The 22,730-nt window shown below is 41.9% G+C and overlaps 1 protein-coding gene across 3 annotated transcripts in view; it reads left to right on the top strand.

Moving 5' to 3' along the window:
* Positions 1–22,730, top strand: part of NFIA (nuclear factor I A) — a 399,012-nt gene that overhangs the window by 353,121 nt on the left and 23,161 nt on the right. For 2 of the 3 annotated variants that reach the window (XM_070780237.1, XM_070780228.1), the window contains exon 10: positions 4,044–4,135. The exons of the other annotated variant lie outside the window; for it this stretch is intronic. In XM_070780237.1, coding sequence (XP_070636338.1) covers positions 4,044–4,135 — 92 coding nt within the window. The remainder of the gene's footprint in view (positions 1–4,043; positions 4,136–22,730) is intronic. 3 annotated transcript variants of the gene reach the window in all.

The following is a 22,730-nucleotide window of genomic DNA, read 5'->3' as shown; positions in this document are numbered from 1 at the left end:
TTGGAATTCTCATTGACTCACAGGCAGTCAGTTACATCCATTTCTGAGAACATAGAAGCTGTTCTTCCAGGGAACACCTGCCCAGTTGTAAAGAGCAGAGCTAATGGGTGATCTCAGCCACTCTCCCTGGCCATCCCACAATCTCCCTAGAGATAGATTCCAGTATTCGCAGAGGCTCAATTACATATAAAGAAAGAATTGTTCATGAACCGTTTTCCAATTGCTCATACTGAGGCCTGACTTGTACTGCCTAACTGAAGGATTTTAGAATTAGCAATGCATATGGTAAGTGGGCAACACAGAAGGATATGGGATCACATTCTGACTTGAAATTTTGATACTTACCTCTGTGGCTAAGGCTAAGACTCTTGGATAATCTGAAGAAATACATAGGAAGAGAAAAAATATGATCAGATTAGCCCATATAAGAGCTGGCATGTGTTTATTATAGGAATGTTTTTTCAGAAGGCTAAGAAAATGGTCCATGATGATGCTGCTCATGTAGGTCAAATGGCTGCTAAAAAAAAAAAGCAAACACTTTCTGTTTCAGAAGCAGACAACTAATCAATACTTTGATTTCTAATAGTCATGTTTGTCATGAGGACTTTTACAATGAGGTTATATAAGCAAATTGATTTCCCTGTTGACTTTATCAGAAAATCATCAAATGCCCCTGAATCTTCCCTCCAGAGTTCTCAAAAATACCTGTCTTCCCAGAAAATTATTTTCTGGACTTACTGATTTTCTGAAGCTCTTTCTGCAACATTTGATGGTTGCTGTAAATAGACAAAAATTATAATTAAGACAGATAATGTAATATAAGAGCATAGTAAGCACAGTTGTATATAATTAATTACCATATAGCTCCCTTTACTTCATTTTATATTCATGTTGAAAGCACTTAACTGGGCATGCGTAATTGATTCACCACGGCGTATATGATTGTTTTAACAAAAAGTTTCAACCGAGGCTTTTGTTCAACAGGATAACTCCCTCATTCCACTGCTTCTTTGGGAAAAATCAAATTCACCCTCTGTCATATCATCTCTGGAACTGCATCCTGTTATAGGTGAACACTCTGCTTATTGAAACTACAATAATGGAAGATGAGTCAGACTTTCTTTCTTCCTTTCCTTGTTTTTCCTGTATCCTTGATTTTTCCCAGAATCAACTTTCTATAGAATAAGTTTCCCTGAGCACCTTTTCTTCCATCCAGTGACTTGGATACTCCAAGACTCCCAGATCTTTATAGTTGTAATATCTTTTTTTTTTTTTTTAAGGCAAATACCTTACCACCTCTTTCAGCATTGCTCTTTAAAAAAAAATAAACTTTGGAGCAGTTTTAATAGCCTATGAGAGAGCATTAAGGGCCTCCTGGGATGTTTGGTCTCATGATTGAAGAAGAAACAAGAGCCAATTGTTAGTCTCATGGTAATTTTGAGTGGCTCAATTATTTAGATGCTAACCCTCCTTTCAAAATGGCAAAATTTATGTCTGGCAAAAATATTAAATAGAGAATGAAATGTAATACAGACCTTTCCAGATTTAGTGCTATGTAGGAGACCTGGGTTTGATCCCGGGTTTGGAAAGATCCCCTGGAGAAGGGAATGGCTACCCACTCCACTATTCTGGCCTGGAGAATCCCATGAACAGAGGAGCCTGGCAGGCTACAGTCCATGGGGTCATAAAGAGTCGGACTCAACCAAAAGACAAGCACTTTTATGGTCAGTGAAGACCTATCTTCACACAAAAAAGAAAAGAAAAAAAGCTTATGTTTCCTAGGATCAGTCAGCATGCTTGTTGAGATGTCACCAGTACAGTGAAGTCATCGTAGGAAATCCTGTGTATATCTGTGATGATCAATGCAGGCATGCACACACAGCTCTGCTAGGACCATCACACCAAGGCCTTACGGTTCAAGCATTTGTCAGCTGTCACTTACCCTTAGAACCTTAACTTATTCTTCATGCCTTTTTGTTCCTTCTCAACCTACCTACCTATGCACGTGTAAAAAATACTTTTTTTCCTCCTAATTGCTAATAGGCTTAACAGGTTATTTTATCTACAAGTTTCCTCCTTATCTCTCCCACATCCTCCTTGTGCCCTAGGAACAGATAAATTCCCTATCAGGTAATTATAGTCCATCATTTTCAGTATAAAACTTTCTGTTAAGACTTTTGAAAGCACATCAAAGTAGAGCAATAGGCCGAATGAAACCATTAATAAAGAGTATTTGACTGAGCTTTTTAAAAAATAAATTTCCCCATAGCAATGAGCGAGAGGCACTTACAGAATAACTAAATGTGTCTTTCAAATCTGTACAGGTTAATCTGACAGGATGGGCTGGGGAAGAAATCGGTTGCTAGACAATGTAATGTATCATACAATTAGATCATTTTAGATAAAGCTATTCAGAGAAGGCAATGGCACCCCACTCCAGTACTTTTGCCTGGAAAATCCCATGGACAGAGGAGCCTGGTAGGCTGCAGTCCACGGGGTCGCTAAGAGTCGAGCACGACTGAGCGACTTCACTTTCACTTTTCACTTTCATGCATTGGAAAAGGAAATGGCAACCCACTCCAGTGTTCTTGCCTGGAGAATCCCAGGGATGGGAAGCCTGGTGGGCTGCTGTCTATGGGGTCGCACAGAGTCGGACACGACTGAAGCGACTTAGCAGCAGCAGCAGCAGATAAAGCTATTATTGGACAAGTTCTTCTCAAACAAATACTACAGCCACAAAAAGTTTCTTCTTAATAGATATCAGGGGACCCTTTTATTCCTTCTCTGTTCCAACACAACCGTACTACATGACCATCACAGCTCTGCGTGGGTGACTTACTTCTAAGACCAATAGGACTTGAGCCAGATTGGTTGGAACTTTTGTCTCTAGATATGCTTAACAAAGGAAACAAGAAGTCTGAGCAGTTTTCTGTAGAACAGAAAATCAAAGGAAGAGAGGCAGATGATGTTAATGTGCGGGAAAAATATCTGGCAAAGGAACTTGATATTATTCCTTCAATTATTTGTGTTTTTTAAAAAGTGCAAATCCTTTTCATCTTTTAGATAGTGCATGTCTTGTGTTAGTCCAGAAAACTTAGGCTTTTTACAAGTATGGGTAAGAAATTTGAAATTAAGTAATTGTCTAAAAACTCTAGTAAAGAAAGAATATGAATAAATCCTTGGAGTTTGTGGTTAAGAAGTGAATTTGAAGGACACCAGAAAAAAAATGTTCGTTTGGATATACGAGCCAGTGAAACACTAAAGCTACAGAATTTTTTCTCTGTAGAGTGAAGCTCTTCAATATAAGTATAAAAACCAGCAACAGAGCATTTATGTACTGTGAAAAGCACAGTAAGCTGAAGTGTGGTACCTGAGGTCCCAGGTTTACATGGGGTCTTGATGGTTTGTACCTGAACAGAAAGGTTCTAGGATGGGAAGACTACAAATGTTAATACAGTAAGCACATTTTGTGATCGTAAAGTTCTAGACAGCCCACTACGCCTGTAAAGCCAGTGTGCTCTAGATGGTTTTCCACTACCTTTCTGGAGAACCCAGTCCCTTTGTAAAGACTCTTCTATTGTATTTAGAGATAGAGGAACAGGAACATCCCGTGATCTTTAGGACGGTGGTAGTGTGAAAAGCAAGATTGTAAAATGAACTGCTTTCCTCCCCTTTCTACCTGATTTCTTTCTCCTGTGCTTTTAAAGACTAGGATATCTCTTTCTGACCCCAGAACTCATGTTTCACTCAGAAAGTATACTTTGCAAATGTCCTGCATGTTCTAATTTGTATGATGGAAGGAGAAAAGAGCTCATCTGAGCACCAGTTTGACGCTGTTTTACTCCAACAGTCTTTGGAAGCCAACCCCCCTTCCTTTTTGACTGTCTAAAGTGCCCTTGCTAGCTAGATCCCTCTGCTAGCTACAGTGTTTGCACATTTCCTTGTTAATCAGCTGCGTAGGCTCGGAGACTGTGTGTTTTGGTGTTGTCTGCGTGTGCAATCTCGTGCTGCTTCCTGAACGCATGTGTCCCTTCCCTTCACAGCCTACTCGACACCCAGCACCTCCCCCGCAAACCGATTCGTCAGTGTTGGACCACGGGATCCAAGCTTTGTAAATATCCCTCAACAGACACAGGTGGGCCGCTCTCATCTTTTCTGTATGTGGTGCAGCTTGTTTTATTCATCAGGTGCATTGTAACTCATCTTTCGCCACCACAGGCTGCGTTTCCCAATCCCTGTTCGGTCCCTTTACCTCCCACCCCCACCCCCCCACCCCCACCCCCCAACCTCGTCCCGGCCCTTCAGCCACCTTTCCACGTGTTCTCAGAAATCATGGAAAACAGTGCCTGCAATTTTTGTTTCTTGTATTGAGGGGGTAGAAGAGGAGGGCTTCTGTGCCAGACCTACTTTTGCTATGGGAAGAAAGTTTTCCCAGGGCTGGATAGAGAGTGCTCCCTCTTTTAGGAATCCGTGTCTCTGCGTGTGAGCAGACAGAAAGAAGTAGGCCCCTATTGAACCTGGAAAGTACATTCTGCTTGCCAGTGACATCAGAGTGCATGCTGGGGTGGGGGGCCAGCCACTCTTCTGTACTCGTTACAGGGTCCCCAGGACCCTGACAGTCTTTCTAAGAGAAAGGGAAAGAAAGAGTTCCTGAGCCCTGTTAAGTTGCTGGTATTGGTGCAGCAATTGGTATAGGAGGTATTTGTTACGGGCTACGCTGGCCCCAGTGGGGTGGGAGGGGATGGACGTGAATTAATGTCATGTTTTGAGGTAGGTGATTGAAAAAAGTTTACCAGGACATCTAGAGTTTGTTTTTCAATAGATGTGTTTTGTGCTAGTATAGGTCAAGGAGAAGGTCTCACTTTTAAAAGTTTTGAAATAGCTGCTGTGAATTGAGAAACAGTGAAAGACTTTTAGAATTCCAGGGTAGTAGCTATAAAGATACTTAGAGATGTGTAAAATAGAATTAGATACACGTTTTAGAAAAAGCTCCTCTCTCATTTCTTAACTAGAATGTGACTGTATGTTATCAGAATTGACATAAAGAAAATGTTTTCCCTTTGAGGTTCTGTTCAACACAGTGTTTGAAAAAATTCTCCAAGATGTTTTGTGTATGTGCTGCGGTGTGTAATCTCCAGATGCCTAATTTCTAACTATTCATCTTTGTTTGTAACACTATGAGCAGGTGCTTATGAACGAAATAGGTTTGCTTTCCTGGGTCCATTTGCTTTCTTTGTAAAAGATTTTAGTTTATTGCTGTGTCGACAGTGCGGGTTAAACAGCATCGCATCTGAAGCCTTCCTACACTGAAGCAGGGTCACAGAAAGTACAGCCTCGGAGGAGGCAGCTGTAAGGAGAGGGGAAGCAAAGAGGGGAGGAAGAAAGTTAACTCTTGAATTTCCCACTTCTGCTGTTTCTTCTGAAACTGGCAAGGGAGGGAAGGGGAGGAGGGGGCAGGTGCATTGGCATCCGGGATTGACATTGCCTATTCCATACTCCCCACAAAATTGTTCAAGTTTATTGCTTACTTTCCCACACCTTCAAATACTTAACTGCTGAATTTGAAGTTGAATAATTACCTCAGATGCATTAAAGTAGAACATTTCTTGTTGTGCATTTGTCTTACGTGGTCAAATTCAATGAGAAGGGAAGAATTGGGGACAGTAGCTTTATATTGGATTATTTCTTTTCTCAAAGCACCAGTGGGCTCAGGTTACTTCATTAGGAACCTCAAAAATGCAGTTTGGAAATGCCCTGTTTGTATTTTACATACTATTTTTATATAAGCTGTGGTTCACTGCGCTGAAATTGTACCCTGCATTCCATTCAACTTGTTTCTCTATAATCAAAACGTGTTCTATTCCAATATGGCCTTGTTTCACAAATGCCTTATTTAACCCACAAACTGAGTCTTCATGATGTTGACCACAAAAATTCAATTCTTAAAATCCAGATTTTCTACGCATCTGGATGAATGATGTCATGTAGGCCCAATATTGGCATCTGGAACTGAATTTTTGGGTTTCTGTTAAATATTTGGCATCATAGGGACAACAGCTTAAATGTTTCTTATCACAGTGACACCTGCCACATTTGGCTTGGAAAAAGCCATCCCCAATTGTCTTATGAGAAACTGCACTAATGGAGTTATTCTTTTTCCCCAAAAATATATCCTGAGATAAAAATTATGTGCTCTAAATATTTTAATATTTAGATGTATATATTAACTTTTTTTAAAAAGAACTACTTTCTGGAACCATTTGGAAGGCATATCTATAGATATAAATAATAAAAATAATATTTTTTAAAATAATCTTTCTGAGAGGACATCAGTTAAGAAGAGGAATTTTTATAGGAATTTTTTAGACATAATCTGAACATGGCCTACAGATTACTAATTTCCTAGTCAAGCCTACATTTTTTATATAAATACTTTTGTTAATAGGCATGAAATTTGTATTAATTGCATTATGGGAAAAGTTTTCTGGGAAAACAAAATTTTGTAATGTGCCTTGAAGAAGTAAAAATTGAAGAGTCAGCCAAGCAGATAGGTGAGCTTTATAAATGCAGAAAAGGTATCCTGCACAGAAATCCATAAACAAATACAAAATAAAATGGCCTCTCTTTTCCCCAAAGAAGCCTCTTCAAATACTTGGAGCATCAACCTATGGAAAACAGATGACTGAGCGACTGAACTGAACTGAACTGATGGTCCCTATTTCTTTCTAGTAGATAGAATTTGAACTAACGAATAGACATTTGAAGTAGTCAGCTTTCAGTTATCATAAGACCATTCCTTTTAAAAAAAAAAGTTACTTGATTATATATAGCCCCTATTTATTGAGCATTTTCTATGCACTTAAGTACGTTATCCAACAAATCTTGACAGCCATCCATTAGGATATATATAACCATCCATTAGGATATATATAATTATCTCCATTTTATAGATGTGAAACCTGAGATCTAAAGAGTTGTTGATTTTTCCAAGGCTATACAGTGGAGAACGGAGCAAGAATGTGTCCCCAGTTCTGTCTGACTTCAAGACCTATGTTGTCTAACTACTGTATTGTACTTCCTGCCTTATAGAGTGATGAGCTACTTTCCCTGCAGATATTCAAACAGAGACTGATGCTCAACTCTCAGGAATACCACTGGCATATTCCCTGGTTTTAAATCTGAGTTTTCTCTAATCAGAGATAGACTCTGATCATTAGTGTATACCCGAAAGAATTGAAAACCAAGTTTCAAAGAGAGATTTGTATACCCATGTTCATAGCAGCATTATTCACAATAGCTAAAAGAGGCAAGTCATCCAAGTGTCCATCAAAAGATAAGTGGATAAACAAAACATGGCATATATATGTTACTGTAGGTATACCATTTTAATGTGGTATAATACATATTATCCAGCCTTGAAGATGAAATTCTGCAATATGTTGCAACATGGATGAACCTTGAAGACGTTATGCAAAGTGAAATAGGCTAGTCACAAAAGAACAAACACTGTACGATTCCACTTAATACGAAGTACCTAGTGTAGTCACATTCGTAGAGACAGAAAGCAGAACCGAGGTTGCCAGGAGCTGGGGAGTGGGCAGAATAGACAGTTATTGTTTAGTGGTATAGAGTGTTCATTTTATAAGATGTAAAAAGCTCCGAAGATGGATGATGCTTGATGTTGGTGTTACACCACAGCGTGAGTGTCTTGCATGCCACTGAAATGTCCACTTAAAAATGGTTAAGATGGTAAAGTTTATGTACATTTTATCACAATTTTTAAATGTGATTATTAGATAAACTCTTAACGACCCTTTCACCTCTTGAGATTCTGAAATTCTGTAAACAGCCAGGAAGAGTGGACTGTTTATCAAAAAATAATCCCCTGTCATTTTGTGCTGAGCTCTTTGAAAGCACTCGTTCTCATGTCCGGCACATAGTGGGTAGTCAGCAAATATGGGCTGAATCTAAATGATTCATAAGGAAGTTTAAAAATAATGACTTTTTCTTATTACTGTCATGATACATGTTAACTGTGGAAAATACAGATGGGAAAAATAATTTTTAAAAATCTCTTGTAGTCCTACTGTTAACATTTCTGTCTAAATCCATCCAGACTGTTTCTGTGCATACAAATATATTGCAAAAATGAGATCATATTATATACACTGTTTGGTAACCTGCTGTTTCTTCCCCCTTAACAATATATTATGGCCTTCTTTCCATGTAAATTGGAAAAATTGAATATTGGCTTTTATTGCACCTATTCATCATCTGTAATGATTGGTAGGGAAAGATAACATGGATAATTGAAAGCCATTTTTCCTCCTCCTTCCTTCCAGTCTATTTTTTTTCCTCCAGAGAATTCCTCCCTTCACTGAGACAGAATTGCCTTCTTTTTAGCCTTGCCCTGAGCTAGTTTTCTTTCAAACTGCCTTCCAATTGCATTGTATTAATATAATTCACCCCAGCTTTGGCTCTGTTGGAACATTCCTGCCAGGTTATCCATCCCATTCTTCTGCCTCACTTTTCTGCTATCTCTGCGACTATCACGATTTGCCTCCCCGTTTCCTTCTCCTCCATTTTATAACTCATCATTAACACGGTGGGTAGCCACCTCCAGACAGCCTTTAGAACACCCATCTGTTCTGAGAAAACACGACCACCCTGAATCTCTTTATTTTTCAGTATTGTCCCATGACAGTTGATAATAACATATAGAAACGACTCTGGGGCATAGAGTGTTTACTTCACTTTGGACACTGTTAATGTCCCCCGCACACCCACTGAATGATATAAGAGAGAGCATGCCATCATATCAAATAGCTGAAAGCCAATGACCATCTCAATTGCATCTCATAATTTAATCTGATCCCTGAAAACGAGAGCCATTAAAAGGAGGCATTTATTTAGAGAGAAAAAGTTAGTATTTCATCATCAGGTAATAAATAGAAATACCAATTCCCACACAGAAGGACTGAGCAAAGAACTCATTTTCATTCAGGTTCTGGTTTAATCAGAATGTTCAAATAAAATGCTTAACCTGCAGAACGCCAATGAGGACTAATTCTTTAAAATGAAAAATGAGTGCAAACAATATTAAAAACAGGCATTTCTTCCCTGCCACCCAAATCTATCACTGTTCTGCCTCAACAGAATTGTGGTATCTGAAAGGCTATTTAAAACCAAATTACCATTTGGGTTATTAGAAGAATCGCTTGGCATGGCACGGGCCTGATTTGTTGACAAAAAGGCACAGGTGCTGTAACCTTTGCTTAATAAATCATTTAGCTGCCTGACTCAAAAGCAATGTGACTGCCTTTGCCTCATGAAATTTACAAATGTGTGCACAAGCCACAGGCTTCTCTGTGCCAGAAACCTGCCCACCTGGAGAGGTCCCCGCAGAGCTCAGTTATGGCACAGTACTTGCTGTCTGCCTTTGGGGGGGATGCACAAGGAACATAGGGAGGTGGTGGGTATGGAGAGTGTTTAGATCTGTTGCCGTTTTCTGTGCCATATTCCTGAAGCTCCACCTGAGAAACCAGTGCTCAGGCGATCTGCAAAATGCAAAACTTTCTAAACCCCTTTCATCAATCACTCATCATTTCTAACTGTATTCCCAACACCTACAGAATGCAGGGAATAACAATTCTCCTCAAGTCGCTCAAAGTCTGATAGAGGAAACAGATGTAAAAAATAACAGTAATGACAACAATATTAATGATGCAGTGTGATAAGAGTTAACAGTAAGGATTTGCCTAAGAGGCTTGGAGTTGGGGAGAAGACCTTTCAAAGAGTAGAAGGGACAGACAAGGCAAGATAGCTTTTCTGTCCTTGTCTAATTTTGGACTGATGATATGGCTCTGGCTCTTAGACATTTTACCTTTTTCTGCTACTTTTAATTTGACCACCCATGAGCTAGACAATAAGACTTTATCCCATGTAAAGTAGAGAAACATGTTGAGCTGTCTTCTTTGAACCAAACAGATGAAATTATTAGACTCCTTTTCTGCTGCTGGCATGTCAGCCAGACCCCCACCCCCCGCCATCCTTCATTTCCAAGAAGCAATGCTCCTTACGTAATATTCTCACCCCAGACACCAAACTCACTAGAGATTGCAGTGCAATTAGCTGAAGCCATTCCCTGCCTCCTCCCCGCCCTGACCCCAGCCACCTACTTGGAGGAAGTTGGGTACCACACAGAAGTTCAAGGAGCAGCTGGAGAGCTGCAAAGGCAAGAAACTCAGACTTCCTTATAGAGGAGAAAATAAACTATCCTCCCCCTTCCAGTTAAAACTGGGTCTGAGCATTTGAGTTACAAGCCCATACAGCTGAAAACTCCCAAGACTGGAGAGGAGTGGCAGATGAAATTCCATTTACTTCTAACTCTGAAAAAAGTTAATTGGCCAAACGGGCACTCTGTATTAAGCGCCGGCGCGAACCGTCACACGTTAGTTTCTGTGCCTGCACTAACTACAGGTCTCAGAGCCCTCTGAGATTAGTGCCGTTAACCTTGTTTTGCTTCTCTGATGGCTCAGTGCAGGAAACACAGGAGATGCAGATTCAGTCCCTGGTCCGGGAAGATCCCCTGGAGAAGGAAAAGGCAACCCATTCTGGTATTCTTGCCTGGAAAATCCCATGGACAGAGAAGCTTTGCGGGCTATATAGTTCAAAGGGTCACAAAGAGTTGGATGCAACTGAGAGTGTAGGAGAGAAATTCCCTGGTTTCGGAAGGGAATCTCCCTGTTTTACTGATAAGAAAATTGAAGTTTCAGAGAGTATACTTGTCCCATGGCAAATGAGGTAGCCAGGATTTGAACCAGTCTGTCTCCAGAACATCTCTTTCCTGAACACTGTCTGCATCCTTAACTGTTTATGATGAAAGGTTGCTGACCATTTTCTCTTTGTGGCCTGAGGTTGACTCTTACACCAAGGAATAAGACCGCCGCTGTACTTGGTTCTTCTGAAGACCTGCCCCGGTTTCCTATTAGCTCCTGCATCTGTGAAATCAAGACTGAGCTCATTCTCTCATTCTGCCTGGGAAAAAGACCTTTACTAATGACATTAGTCAACATCTGTGAGAACTGCCAGGCTCTGCCCAGAGAGGAGAGCAGCTGAGGTTGTGAGCTTTCCTTTCAGATCTTGATTGGAGCTTTATTTCATCACTTAGAAGTGGTATGCGTGCTTCATTTTGGGGTAATTTTTAAAATTTTTTCTTGGTAATTCAATTTTTCTAGCCTGGTTTATGAACTGCAAAATGGTGATAACTGTATTTATCTACCTCCTACGGTTGTTTTGAGTCTTAAACTCAGTGCAGAAAAAGTAAATGCTTAACACCTGCTAATACTCAACAAGTGATAGCATTGGTTGTTTGGTTGATAACTGTTTATATTTAAACATTGTTTTCTGGATTACAAAGTATTTTCTCATGTGATCTTCAGAACAACCCCTTGAAGTAGGCAGAGCTGTTACTATTTTTATCCCCATTATATAGATTTAAAAACTGTGTAAAGGTTTAAAGAGAGGGCAGTGACTTCCCCAGAACCACATAGCCAGGGGTTGGCAGAACCAGGACACAGACCCACTTCTGATTCCAGAGCCCACACTTCCTTCAGTGCACCCATCGGGAAAGGACATGTGTGGTCTTTCAGCAGCACATCATCATGTACTGCTCTGTGGATATGGGCAGAACCTGCCTGCCAAACGCTGGATCTAACGTGACCATCCAGTCAGGACACAATTTGGAAAACGCCACCAGTTCAGAATCTCATGGATTCTTCCATTGAGCATCTGCACTAAAGGTACTCCAAAAGCCTCATTCTTTTGGGCACCTCTGTCCTTATCTAACCTTAAGATAAGTTGTGCCCCAAGGAAGAAGAGACTTCCCAAGGGGAAATCAATCATATCTCTGAGGATAGTAAAGTGAAAGTGTTAGTTGCTCAGTCGTATCCGACTCTCTGCCACCCCATGGACTATAGTCCACCAGGCTTCTCTATCCATGGAATTCTCCCGGCAAGAATACTCAAGTGAGTTGCCATTTCCTCCTCCAGGGGATCTTCCTGACCCAGGGATGGAAACCTGGTCTCCCATGTTGCAGGCACATTCTTTACCGCCTGAGCCACTTAGGGAAGCCCCTTTTCTGAGGGTAGTAAGGACTGTGGCAAATGAATGGACCCCCAGCATCTGCAGAGAAAACAGGGCCTGATCATTTGTTCTCTCACGTTCGCGGCTCCAGCGTAGGTGTTGAGTAGTCAGCGCCGCCTCAGGGAGATGAGTTACCCCTGCCATCTGCTCCCTCCCACTGCGGGCAGGAGTGACTCCTCCGGCTTCCCAGCCCCCACACCAGCCTGTATGTTCTTGCCACGTTCCTCTTCACAAACACTTGGCAGCTGACTCATGGACAGCCTATGAGACACTCTTAAAATACATTTTTCAATAAACAGAACCGTTGTCTCTCAAGTTTTAACTTGGCAGCATGTTTTAGTTGTCCTCAGCCACAGATTTCACTCCTGAACCAAGCCAGAGCCTCAGTTCTAGGTACTGGTCTGCTTTTTCTTCCTCGGTTTTTTAACTTCAGAGATTCTATCACGTTTAATGGCATGTTTTAGTTTGGTTTTAGTGTTTTTGTTTGTTTTTTGCTTTGCTTAAAAAAGATTTGAGGAAACTCCTTCGATAAGTGAATTGATGATCACTGAAGGGATTAAAGGTGTTTATATGGGATCTGGCAGGACTTCCCAGGTGGTAGTGTTATTCAGTTGCTCAGTCATGTCCGACACTTTGCCACCCCGTGGACTATAGCACGCCAATCTTCCCTGTCCTTCACCATCTCCCGGAGTTTGCTCAAACCGTTGTCCATTGAGTCGATGATGCCATCCAACCATCTCATCCTCTGTCACCCTTATCCTCATGCCCTCAATCTCAGGCGGCTGGATGGTAAAGAATATACCTGCCAATGCAGGAAATGCGAGGTTCGATCCCTGTGTTGAGAAGGTCCCTTGGAGAAGGAAATGGCAACCCACTCTAGTATTCTTGCCTGCAAAATCCCATGGACAGAGGAGCCCGCTGGGCTACAGTCCATGGGGTCGCAAAGAATCAGACATAACTGAGCATGCATGCCTGCATGGACTCTGGCACACAGCAGGTGCTCAACAAGCAGTGGTTCCTTTTGTGCTTGCGTCTTTGCCAGTACTTAAATGAGATCAGTGGCGATGGAGAAGGGGAAGGTAAAAGGGAGATTCTTCAGGAGATTTTAGACATCATGGAAGAAGAGAATGGACTAAATGTCTGATATTTACTGATATTTAATTAGCTGTTTGGATTTTGGGGAAAGTGGGATAGAAAATGAAGTGAAGGGTGTGAATGGCTGTACAGAGCTGAGAGGAGTTGGGTGAGAATTTGATGAGAGCCTTACAGTGAAGTCAGAAAATTGTAGCATCAAATGCAAACCTGCCATCAACATGTCCAGTTCTGAAATGGGTCTTGATAATGATATTTCCAATGAAATATCCAACTAAGGGAGATGTTCTTTTTTTAAAGTTGGAATATAGTTGATTTATAGTATTGCATTAATTTCTGCTGTACAGCAAAATCATTCAGTTATACATGTACATATATATACACACATGCATATATATATATATATATACACACACACATTCTTTTTAATATATTTTTTCCTTTAAGGTTTATCACAACTGAGCGTCATTAGTTGTGATAAACCATAATGTATGTATATATGTATGTATGTACAATGTATACACACACAAGACACATGCTGGGATAAATAACAACCTCAGATTTGCAGACGATACCACTCTAATGGCAGAAAGTGAAGAGGAACTAAAGAGCCTCTTGATGGAGGTGAAAGAAGAGAGTGAAAAAGCTGGCTTAAAACTCAGCATTCAAAAAACTAAGATCATGGCATCTGGTCCCATCACTTCATGGCAAATAGAAGGGAAAAAAATGGAAACAGTGACAGACTTTATTTTCTTGGGCTCCAAAATCACTAAAGACAGTGACTACAGCCACAAAATTAACACTTGCTCCTTGGAAGAAAATCTGTGACAAGCCTAGACATCATATTAAAAAGCAGAGACATCACTTTGCTGACAAAGGTCCGTATAGTCAAAACTGTGGTTTTTCCAGTAGTCATGTATGGATGTGAGAATTGGACCATAAAGAAAGCTGAGCACTGAAGAATTGATGTTTTCGAATTGTGGTGCTGAAGAAGACTCTTGAGAGTACCTTGGACTGCAAGGAGATCCAACCAGTCAATCTTAAAATCAACCCTGAATATTCATTGGAAGGACTGATGCTGAAGCTGAAGCGCCAATACTTTGGCCATCTGATGTGAAGCACCAACTCATTGGAAAAACCCTGATGCTGGAAAAGATTGAGGGCAAGATGAGAAGAGGGTGACAGAGGATGGTATCACTGACTCAATGGACATGAGTTTGAGCAAATTCCAGAAGATGGTGAAGGACAAGGAAGCCTGGCATGCTACAGTCCATGGGGCTGCAAAGAGTCAGATATGACTTAGCGACTGAACAACAATGGTTTATCACAGAATATTAAATATAGGTCTCTGTGATATATAAAAGGATCTTGTTGCTTATCCATTCTGTGTATAATAGTTTACATCTGCTAGTCTCAAACTCAGAGAAGGCAATGGCACCCCACTCCAGCACTCTTGCCTGGAAAATCCCATGGATGGAGGAGCCTGGTGGGCTGCAGTCCATGGGGTCACCAAAGAGTTGGACACGACTGAGTGACTTCACTTTCACTTTTCACTTTCATGCAATGCGGGAGGAAATGGCAACACACTCCAGTGTTCTTGCCTGGAGAATCCCAGGGACGGCAGAGCCTGGTGGGCTTCCGTCTATGGGGTCGCAGAGTCTGACACGACTGAAGCGACTTAGCAGCAACAGCAGTCTCAAACTCTCAGTCCGTCCCTCTCCCACTCTTTCCTCCCCCTTGGCAACCACAAGTCTGTTCTCTATGTCTGTGGATCTGTTTCTGTTTCATAAAAGTTAATTTGTGTCCCTGATAGCTCAGTTGGTAAAGAATCCACCTGCAATGCCGGAGACCCCGGTTCGATTCCTGGGTCAGGAAGATCCACTGGAGAAGGGATAGGCTACCCACTCCAGTATTCTGGCCTGGAGATTTCCATGGACTGTATAGTACATGGGGTCACAAAGAGTTGGACACTACTGAATGACTTTCACTCAGATCCCACATATAACTGATACATGGTATTTGTCTTTCTGACTTACTTCACTTAGTATGATTATTTCTAGTTGCATCCATGTTGCTGCAAATAGCATTATTTCATTCTTTTTATGGCTGAGTAATATTCTATTATATATATGTACCACATCTTTATCTATTCATCTGCTGATGGACATTTGACATGTTTCCATGTCTTGGCTATTGTGAAGAGTGCTGCTGTGAACTTGGGAAGAGCAGGTATCTTTTTGAATTATAATTTTGTCTGAATATATGCTCAGGAGTGGGATTGCTGGATCAAATGGCACCTCTAGTTTTTCGAGGAACTTCGATAGTGTTCTCCATAGTGGCTGCACCAACTTACATTCCCACCAACAGTGTAGGAGGTTCCTAAGGGAAATACTCTTGACACTCATGATCTGATTGCTTTAGGGAAACAAGGCCAAAGTCATGAACTGAAGAGTGGAATAGACTTAGGATTGAGTAGGATTGTTTTCACATCCTGTTTGTGCCATTTATCTGAGTGATCTTGGGCATGTTACCCTTTAAAATTCTGTTTCCTCATCTATGAAATGAAGGTGATGATATTATCTACCTCATAGAAGAAAATCCAATTAACTATGGCTTAAGCCAATCAGATTTTTTGGTTCCTGCATAGGAAGAAATCTGTCAGTGAATGGTTGTTGGCATTGTTTCAGCTGCTACAGGATGCCAGCAGGAGCCTTGCTCTTTCAAACATTCTGTTGTACCATCCTTAGCAGCCACAAGCTGGTGCCTCCTGACTACAAAATGACTGCTGCAGCTCCAGACATCATCCCCACATCATTCCCCATTATTCCTTTTATATCAAGGAACAAGGATCCTGCTGTTTTGGTTTTCATTGACTAAAGCTAATGGTCACATTTTAATCTTTAGCTGCAAAGAATGCCAGTAAAGCCAACACAAAATTATCTTGATTGGCTAAGATCATGACTCATTTACCCAGGGCTGGTCACATTGTCCTCCCTAAACAGAATTGCTCTGAGAAAGAAGGAGCAATAGATAGTAGGAAGGACTGTTAACAGTATCTGTCATCTTCCTTTTTTTCCCATACCCTGGCCGGTTTCATGATGTTTTCAACTCCAGTTCTTGCATTTGACTCCTTTCCTCTCTTGCTTCAATGTCTTTCCTCCACTCACTCCCTGTGTGTCTAGGAGACCTGTATGCTGTGTGTATGTATGAGTGGATAGTGATCATCTCCTTTAAGCCTTCTGTTGGATTCCAGGATTTGGGCAGAAGTACTGGAGTTTTGGGTAAACCAGTTCCCCCCGGGGTGGAGTCAAGGTTATCCTGGTAAACGAGCACTCCAGAAAGGCTGCGTTGAAAGACATGTGCCTTGGTAATCACAGGGGAGCTCTGGGAAGCAGTGCCCTCCGTGCACCCTCCCAGGTGCTTATCAGACACTCAGCAACAGGTTCTGGGTTTCTCTTTTACGACTTGGAACCAGATGCTTCCTTTTCAAAAGAAAAGAGCCTGGTTTTGCTGAGCTTGAGTCAACAGAGTTCGGAGAACAGGAAAATGGATCGGCCCTGCCACATGCTCTGAGGGGAGAAGGCAGTACAGGTGGGGCTCCCACTTCCACAAAGCCCCTGCATGTGAAAACCCTGTATGAGGGAGGCATTTGCTTTACCAAATGTTTCTGCGTTCTGAATAATGACCGATCACGGAACTTCCGTGGTGGTCCAGTGGTCAATGTGCCATGCTACCAGTGCTTCCACTGCAGGGGGCGCAGGTTTGATCCCTGGTCAGGAAGCTAAGATCCCATGTGCTGGTGGCATGGCCAAAAAAAAAAAGAAAGCAAAGAAAAAGCTTTCTGGTTATAAATAATGACCGTTCACATTAGGAGAGGTTCCTTTCAGACACAGGCTTTCCCAGGCCATCTAATGAGTCTAAGACCTTGAAGGTTCTACCAAAGCACAGTTTCAAGGCCAGAGCCTATTGTCTGACGTGAGATCTTTCTCCAAGATCTCATATGAGTTCTCAGTGATTCTTCCTGGCCACTTTTCCCACACCCACTTGTTTACCTTCCTGTTTGTTTATTAAGGACGAAGGCACATTCTTTTATCAGTGGCCTCTGTTTTGGGGATATAGCCTTTCAATGGAGCCTATTCATTGAGTTACATTCCAAAGTACAGGCCTCCCCCAAAATATTTGCATGAGAATTTTTCCTAAGGCTTCGCATGGCTTCCTTTACAGCAGAGATGAAATAACTTAGCACTTCTAATTGGCTTTTCCCTTTCCAAATGCTTTACACATTAACTAATGAATCACATGAGCTTGTGATAAGCTGGATCCCTGGGCTGGAGCTGGGACACTGGGTTAGGACAGGCTGTCCTGGCCCTGTGTTCCTCTCCCTCACACTCTCCCTTCCCCCACACCCCCGCCCCCTCCACAGTCTAAATGCGTTGGGCTCAGCCCAGACACAAACATCCTCAGCACAGCCTTGTGGGAAGGACCCAGCACTATCTTCCAAGGCTGGATGTTGTTCAGTGACTAAGTAGTGTCCGACTCTTTGTGACCCCATGGACTGCAGCACTCCAGGCTTCCCTGTCCTTCACTGTCTCCCTGAATTTGCCCAAACTCTTGTCCACTGAGTGGATGATGCCATCCAGCCAGCTCATCCTCTGTCATCCCCTTCTCCTCCTGCCTTCAGTCTTTCCTAGCAGCAGGATCTTTTTCAGTGAGTCAGCTGGATGTGCTACATGTTAAAGGAAATTTCAGGCCAGCCTTGGTGGCACATAGCTTTTGCCCTTCTCAAGCACAATTCTCCTTCCATGGATCTGTGGCCAAGTGTGTATGTGTATTGAGGAAGGAACAGTACCAGGGGGGTGGAAGGACAATATAAGAGAAAGGTCCAGTAAGGGAAATGCCCATAGTGCCTCTTCGTAGAGTAAAAGGAGCACTAGACTAAGAGTCAAAATACTCGGATTCCTAGCTCATCTCTCCCACTCACCAGCTATGTGTTTGTCCTTAGGGAGGGAAAACAAACCAGAATTTACTGTTGTTTTAGTTGCTAAGTCGTGTCTGACTCTTTTGCAACCCCATGGACTTTAGCCCGCCAGGCTCCTCTGTCCCTGGGTTTCCCAGGCAAGAATATTGGGCTGAGTTGCCATTTCCTTCTTCAGGGGATTTTCCCAACCCAGGGGTCAAACCTGTATTGACAGGCGGTTTCTTTACCACTGAGCCACCTGAGAAGCCAGAATTTACTAAGTACATACTATATCCCCAGTATCACACTAGGGTGGAAGGGGTCTACTGACATATGATCCAATCCCTGCCATACATTACTGACCAACTTCTAAGGAGAAAAGGAAAAAATTATAGTCAGATATACTAAAGGAAACACTTGAAGTATGTATAACCTACAAGTAGTGCAGAGAATAGGTGACTAACCCTGGGGAGAAGCAGGAAATTCATGGAAGATACATTCTAGAGGAGATTTCACATGAGCTGGTTTGCAAGGAGACAGACATAATTGCATTCCTGGAGATGGGAATAGCACATGCCAAAATTAGTGGTATATGTTCAGAGAACTCTGCTCTGTTTAGTATGTTGGTTGTGTACACGCATGCTCAGTTGCTTCAGTTGTATCTGACTGTGCAACCCTATGGGCTATAGCCTGCCAGGCTCCTCAGTCCGTGGAATCCATCAGGCAAGAATACTGGAGTGGGCTGCCATGCCTTCCTCCAGGGGATCTTTCCCGACCCAGGGATCAAACCCTCATCTCTTACGTCTCCTGCATTGACAGGCAGCTTCTTTACCACTAGTGTCACCTGGGAAGCCCAGTATGTTGGTTAATATAAGGTAAATGACAGAGAATGTTGTGTGATGAGGCTGGGAAGTTAGACGGGGTCTAGTCTTGAATGCAGACACTTGGACTTTACTCTATGGAAGACAGGAAGCAGGTGAAGGGCACAGTGGGATCTCTGTATGGGAAGGAAACCTTAACCCTCATGAAGTATGAGATTTTACAAGTAGTAGCAGCATTAAGCGGAGAAGGTAATGGCACCCCACTCCAGTACTCTTGCCTGGAAAATCCCATGGATGGAGGAACCTGGTAGGCTGTGGTCCATGGGGTCGCTGAGGGTCAGACACGATTGAGTGACTTCACTTTCACTTTTCACTTTCATGCATTGGGAAAGGAAATGGCAACCCACTACAGTGTTCTTGCCTGGAGAATCCCAGGGACGGGGGAGCAGACACGACTGAAGTGACTTAGCAGCAGCAGCAGCATTAAGACCTATGGTCATGAGGTACTATCTTCTCCCAGGCAGTATAACTTAGTAAAGAAAATAGAAGCTTTGGAGCCAGATAGACTTGATTTTTATTTATCTCAGTACATGACTGATATGGACTAAATTGTAACCGTCCCCCCCTCCCATTTCATATTGAAGCCCTAATCCCCAGTGTGATAGTATTTGGAGATGGGACCTTTGGAAGGTAATTAGATTCAGATGAGGGTGAGCTCCTCATGATAGAATCAGTGGTCTTAAGGAAAGATGGAATTCTCTAGTGGTCCAGTGGTTAGGACTCAGCACTTTCACTGTTGCGACCCCTGGTTCAATCCCTGTTCAGGAACTAAGATCCCGCAAGCAACACTGTGGCTTAAAAACAAAAAAATGGAAGGACCTTAGAGAGCAGGCTCTCTGTCATGTGAGGACTGGGCAGGAAGAAGGTGGCCATCTGCCAGCCAGGGAGAGGACCCTCACCAGACTCTAAATCAGCTGGAACTTTGATCTTGGACTTGCCAGCCTCCAGAACTGTGAGAAGATAAATTTCTGTTGTTTAAGCCACCCAATCTATGGTATTTTGTCATGGCAGCCTGAGCAAACATCTGCAGAGACCTTGGGGTAATTTTTAGCCTTTCTGACCCATAGATACCACATTTATAAAATTATAAATTAAGTCCTGCACTCCACTTAGTCTTGTGAAAATTCAGTGTAAATTGAATGTAAAGCTGCCAGCACCCTACCCTGGCACAAAGAAGAAGCAGCCTGTGCTGCTGCTTTTTACCCCTTAGAATGGAACCTACATCAGCTCCAGAGATGAACCAGGAGGCCTCTCCTTCATCTTCAGGACCAGGCACCTGTGTGTACCAGTAGAAACAGAGAAATGTTAACGTGGTGAGAACCCCAGAGGTAATCTGGTAATTTCCCCCCTGAGCTGAGACATCTCTGCCCCCATCCTCCCATGTCCATTTTCCATACGTTGTGCCATTAATTCTCTCATTAGCCCGTGAAATGATATTTATTTATTAAGAATATACTTAGCATACTCCCAGGGAGCAAGTTAAAACTCAGCTAACAGCTGCAGTTTCTGGTTGTGAGGAAAAATACGCTGAGGAATGCATATGGAGAGCAGCTATGTATGTATGTTATAATTTCATATTAAAAAACTATTAAACTTTATGCTGGATGAGGGAGAAAAGAAAAAAATCCCAGTGCAAAAGCAAGTTATGAACATAGGAGCACAGTTTCTGAGTGTTTACTTTGTCAGATACACAGCTGACATGATTAGCTCTAATGGGGTGGTGATCCTCATTGAATTGCAGATGGGTGTGAGTGACTGAAATGCCAACGGGACTTAAATAAGTGGCACATACTGTATTACTTAGGCTGCATCCTTTGGCCAAGTTGAAGGCTTCTTTTTCTCCATCCATTCCCAACCCATGCACGCTCACAGGTAACAGGCACACACACGCATGCACACAGAGGCATGCGTCTCTCCATTCCAGAAGCTCCGTGGAGAACATTAATCACCATCTGGAGCAATGCTGACTTGCCTTCCATGACTTTTCCCCCTTTGCCCTCTGCCATCAAAGTGCAAACCCACCCCCCACCCTCGCCATGGCAGATAATGGTATCTCAGATCAGTCCACTTGCTGCAGCATCAAGACCCAGATCAATTTATTGACTCCATGAGAGTGGCTGGTACTGTAATTGTTACAAGAGAAGAATGAAAAGTGAGAACGTGTCCACATGAAAAATAAAAATGACGTTTTGTTCTTTCCTGCCCTCCCCTTTTTTTGCCTCATAGATCTTTATGTGTTTACACAGCAGAGAGCACTTTACTTAAGTTAATCAGCTCCTTCTACATTATTAATTGTGACAGTTAGGGTGCTACATGAGAGGAAGAGTATTATGGGAAGCATTGATCTCACTCGGATGGCGTGGACCTGAGCAGGTTTGGTATTCCTCCTCCCATCTCACTGCATTGGGGTCCCATCAAATCACATTTCCTTGACTGACAATGCAGAACGCCTCCCATCAATACAATTGATTCTGTGAGAAAGGACAAGGAACATTTTTCAGCTGGAAATAGATGAATTATGGTGATGGCAAAGAGAACATTTCAGAAATCTTTCGGTTTAGAAACTTTTGTTGGGAGCTAAGGTACTATTATCATCCCAAACACAAGCCTACTTTATATCCTCAGAAAAAATGCAACTATTAGAAGAAACTTACTCCAAGTGAAAAATAGATTTAGTTGAAGCCAACAGTGAACCTGAGGATGTAATAGATGTTTTTAAAAGGCCATCCACTAATTTTTTGTGGGAAATTTTTGGTTAAGTGCACATCTTTGAAAGACATTTCACTAAAGTTCAACTTTCATGGCTTATACCTGTAGACCCCAACATAAATCCTATGTGAATGGACAAAAGTGAGCGGGTGTCATTTGTGACCTGGAAATAAAAGGTCAACCATTGGATTTATAGCTTTTTTAGTGAAAAGAACATAAAGATTCCTGCCAACTGGAGTCAATCCATATTTTAATGTTTCTTAGTTAAGATTATAAAATCAAGGGACTAGGATCATGCTGTTCAGTGAAGGTCAAAAATTAAATGTGATGGGCTAAGTATCATTCCCATGGGGCAGAAGTTAATATTTCAAAATCCATTTCTACCACTGGCAGTCAAGAAGCGAATTGTCCATGATCATTAACCAAGGGAAGGGGAAATCCCACTACCATTACTAAGTTTAATGATGATTATTACATTAATCAACTATATTGTTAAATTACTCTGCTGTTCTCATATAATGTCCCCAAATAGTGATAGTGGATTGATTGCTATCAAAAAATTCTCACATACAGTGGTGAACAAGTCATGATGGGGGCTCATGGATGAAGGCTTATTTGTGGGAAAAGAAGTTGTGGCTATTGTATGGATAAAGAGATATAACATAGAGTGTTGCACTGCATATAACATTCCTCTAAGACAAGATTCTGTGACACTACAGACCTGTTACTGTGTATGATTCACCAGGACAAGTTTTTTAAATACAAAAAAAAAAAAAAGAGCATGCATTTCTTTTTATTATCTGTTTTCTGTTTCATATTTTTGGCATCTTTTTTATTTTTAGGGAAAAAATTCTGTTTGCAGTTCCTTTTCTTCAAATTTTTAGAGTTCTGGCTCCCATATCCTTTGGATTAAGGTTATTTAAAGTTGTTTGTAGGATGACTCAGAC

The sequence above is a fragment of the Bos indicus genome, chromosome 3 (genome assembly GCF_029378745.1).
Source record: "Bos indicus isolate NIAB-ARS_2022 breed Sahiwal x Tharparkar chromosome 3, NIAB-ARS_B.indTharparkar_mat_pri_1.0, whole genome shotgun sequence".
Taxonomy (NCBI): Eukaryota; Metazoa; Chordata; class Mammalia; order Artiodactyla; family Bovidae; genus Bos; species Bos indicus.
The sequence above is the reverse complement of the archived record's forward strand: the minus strand, read 5'-3'. Positions and strand labels throughout refer to the sequence as shown.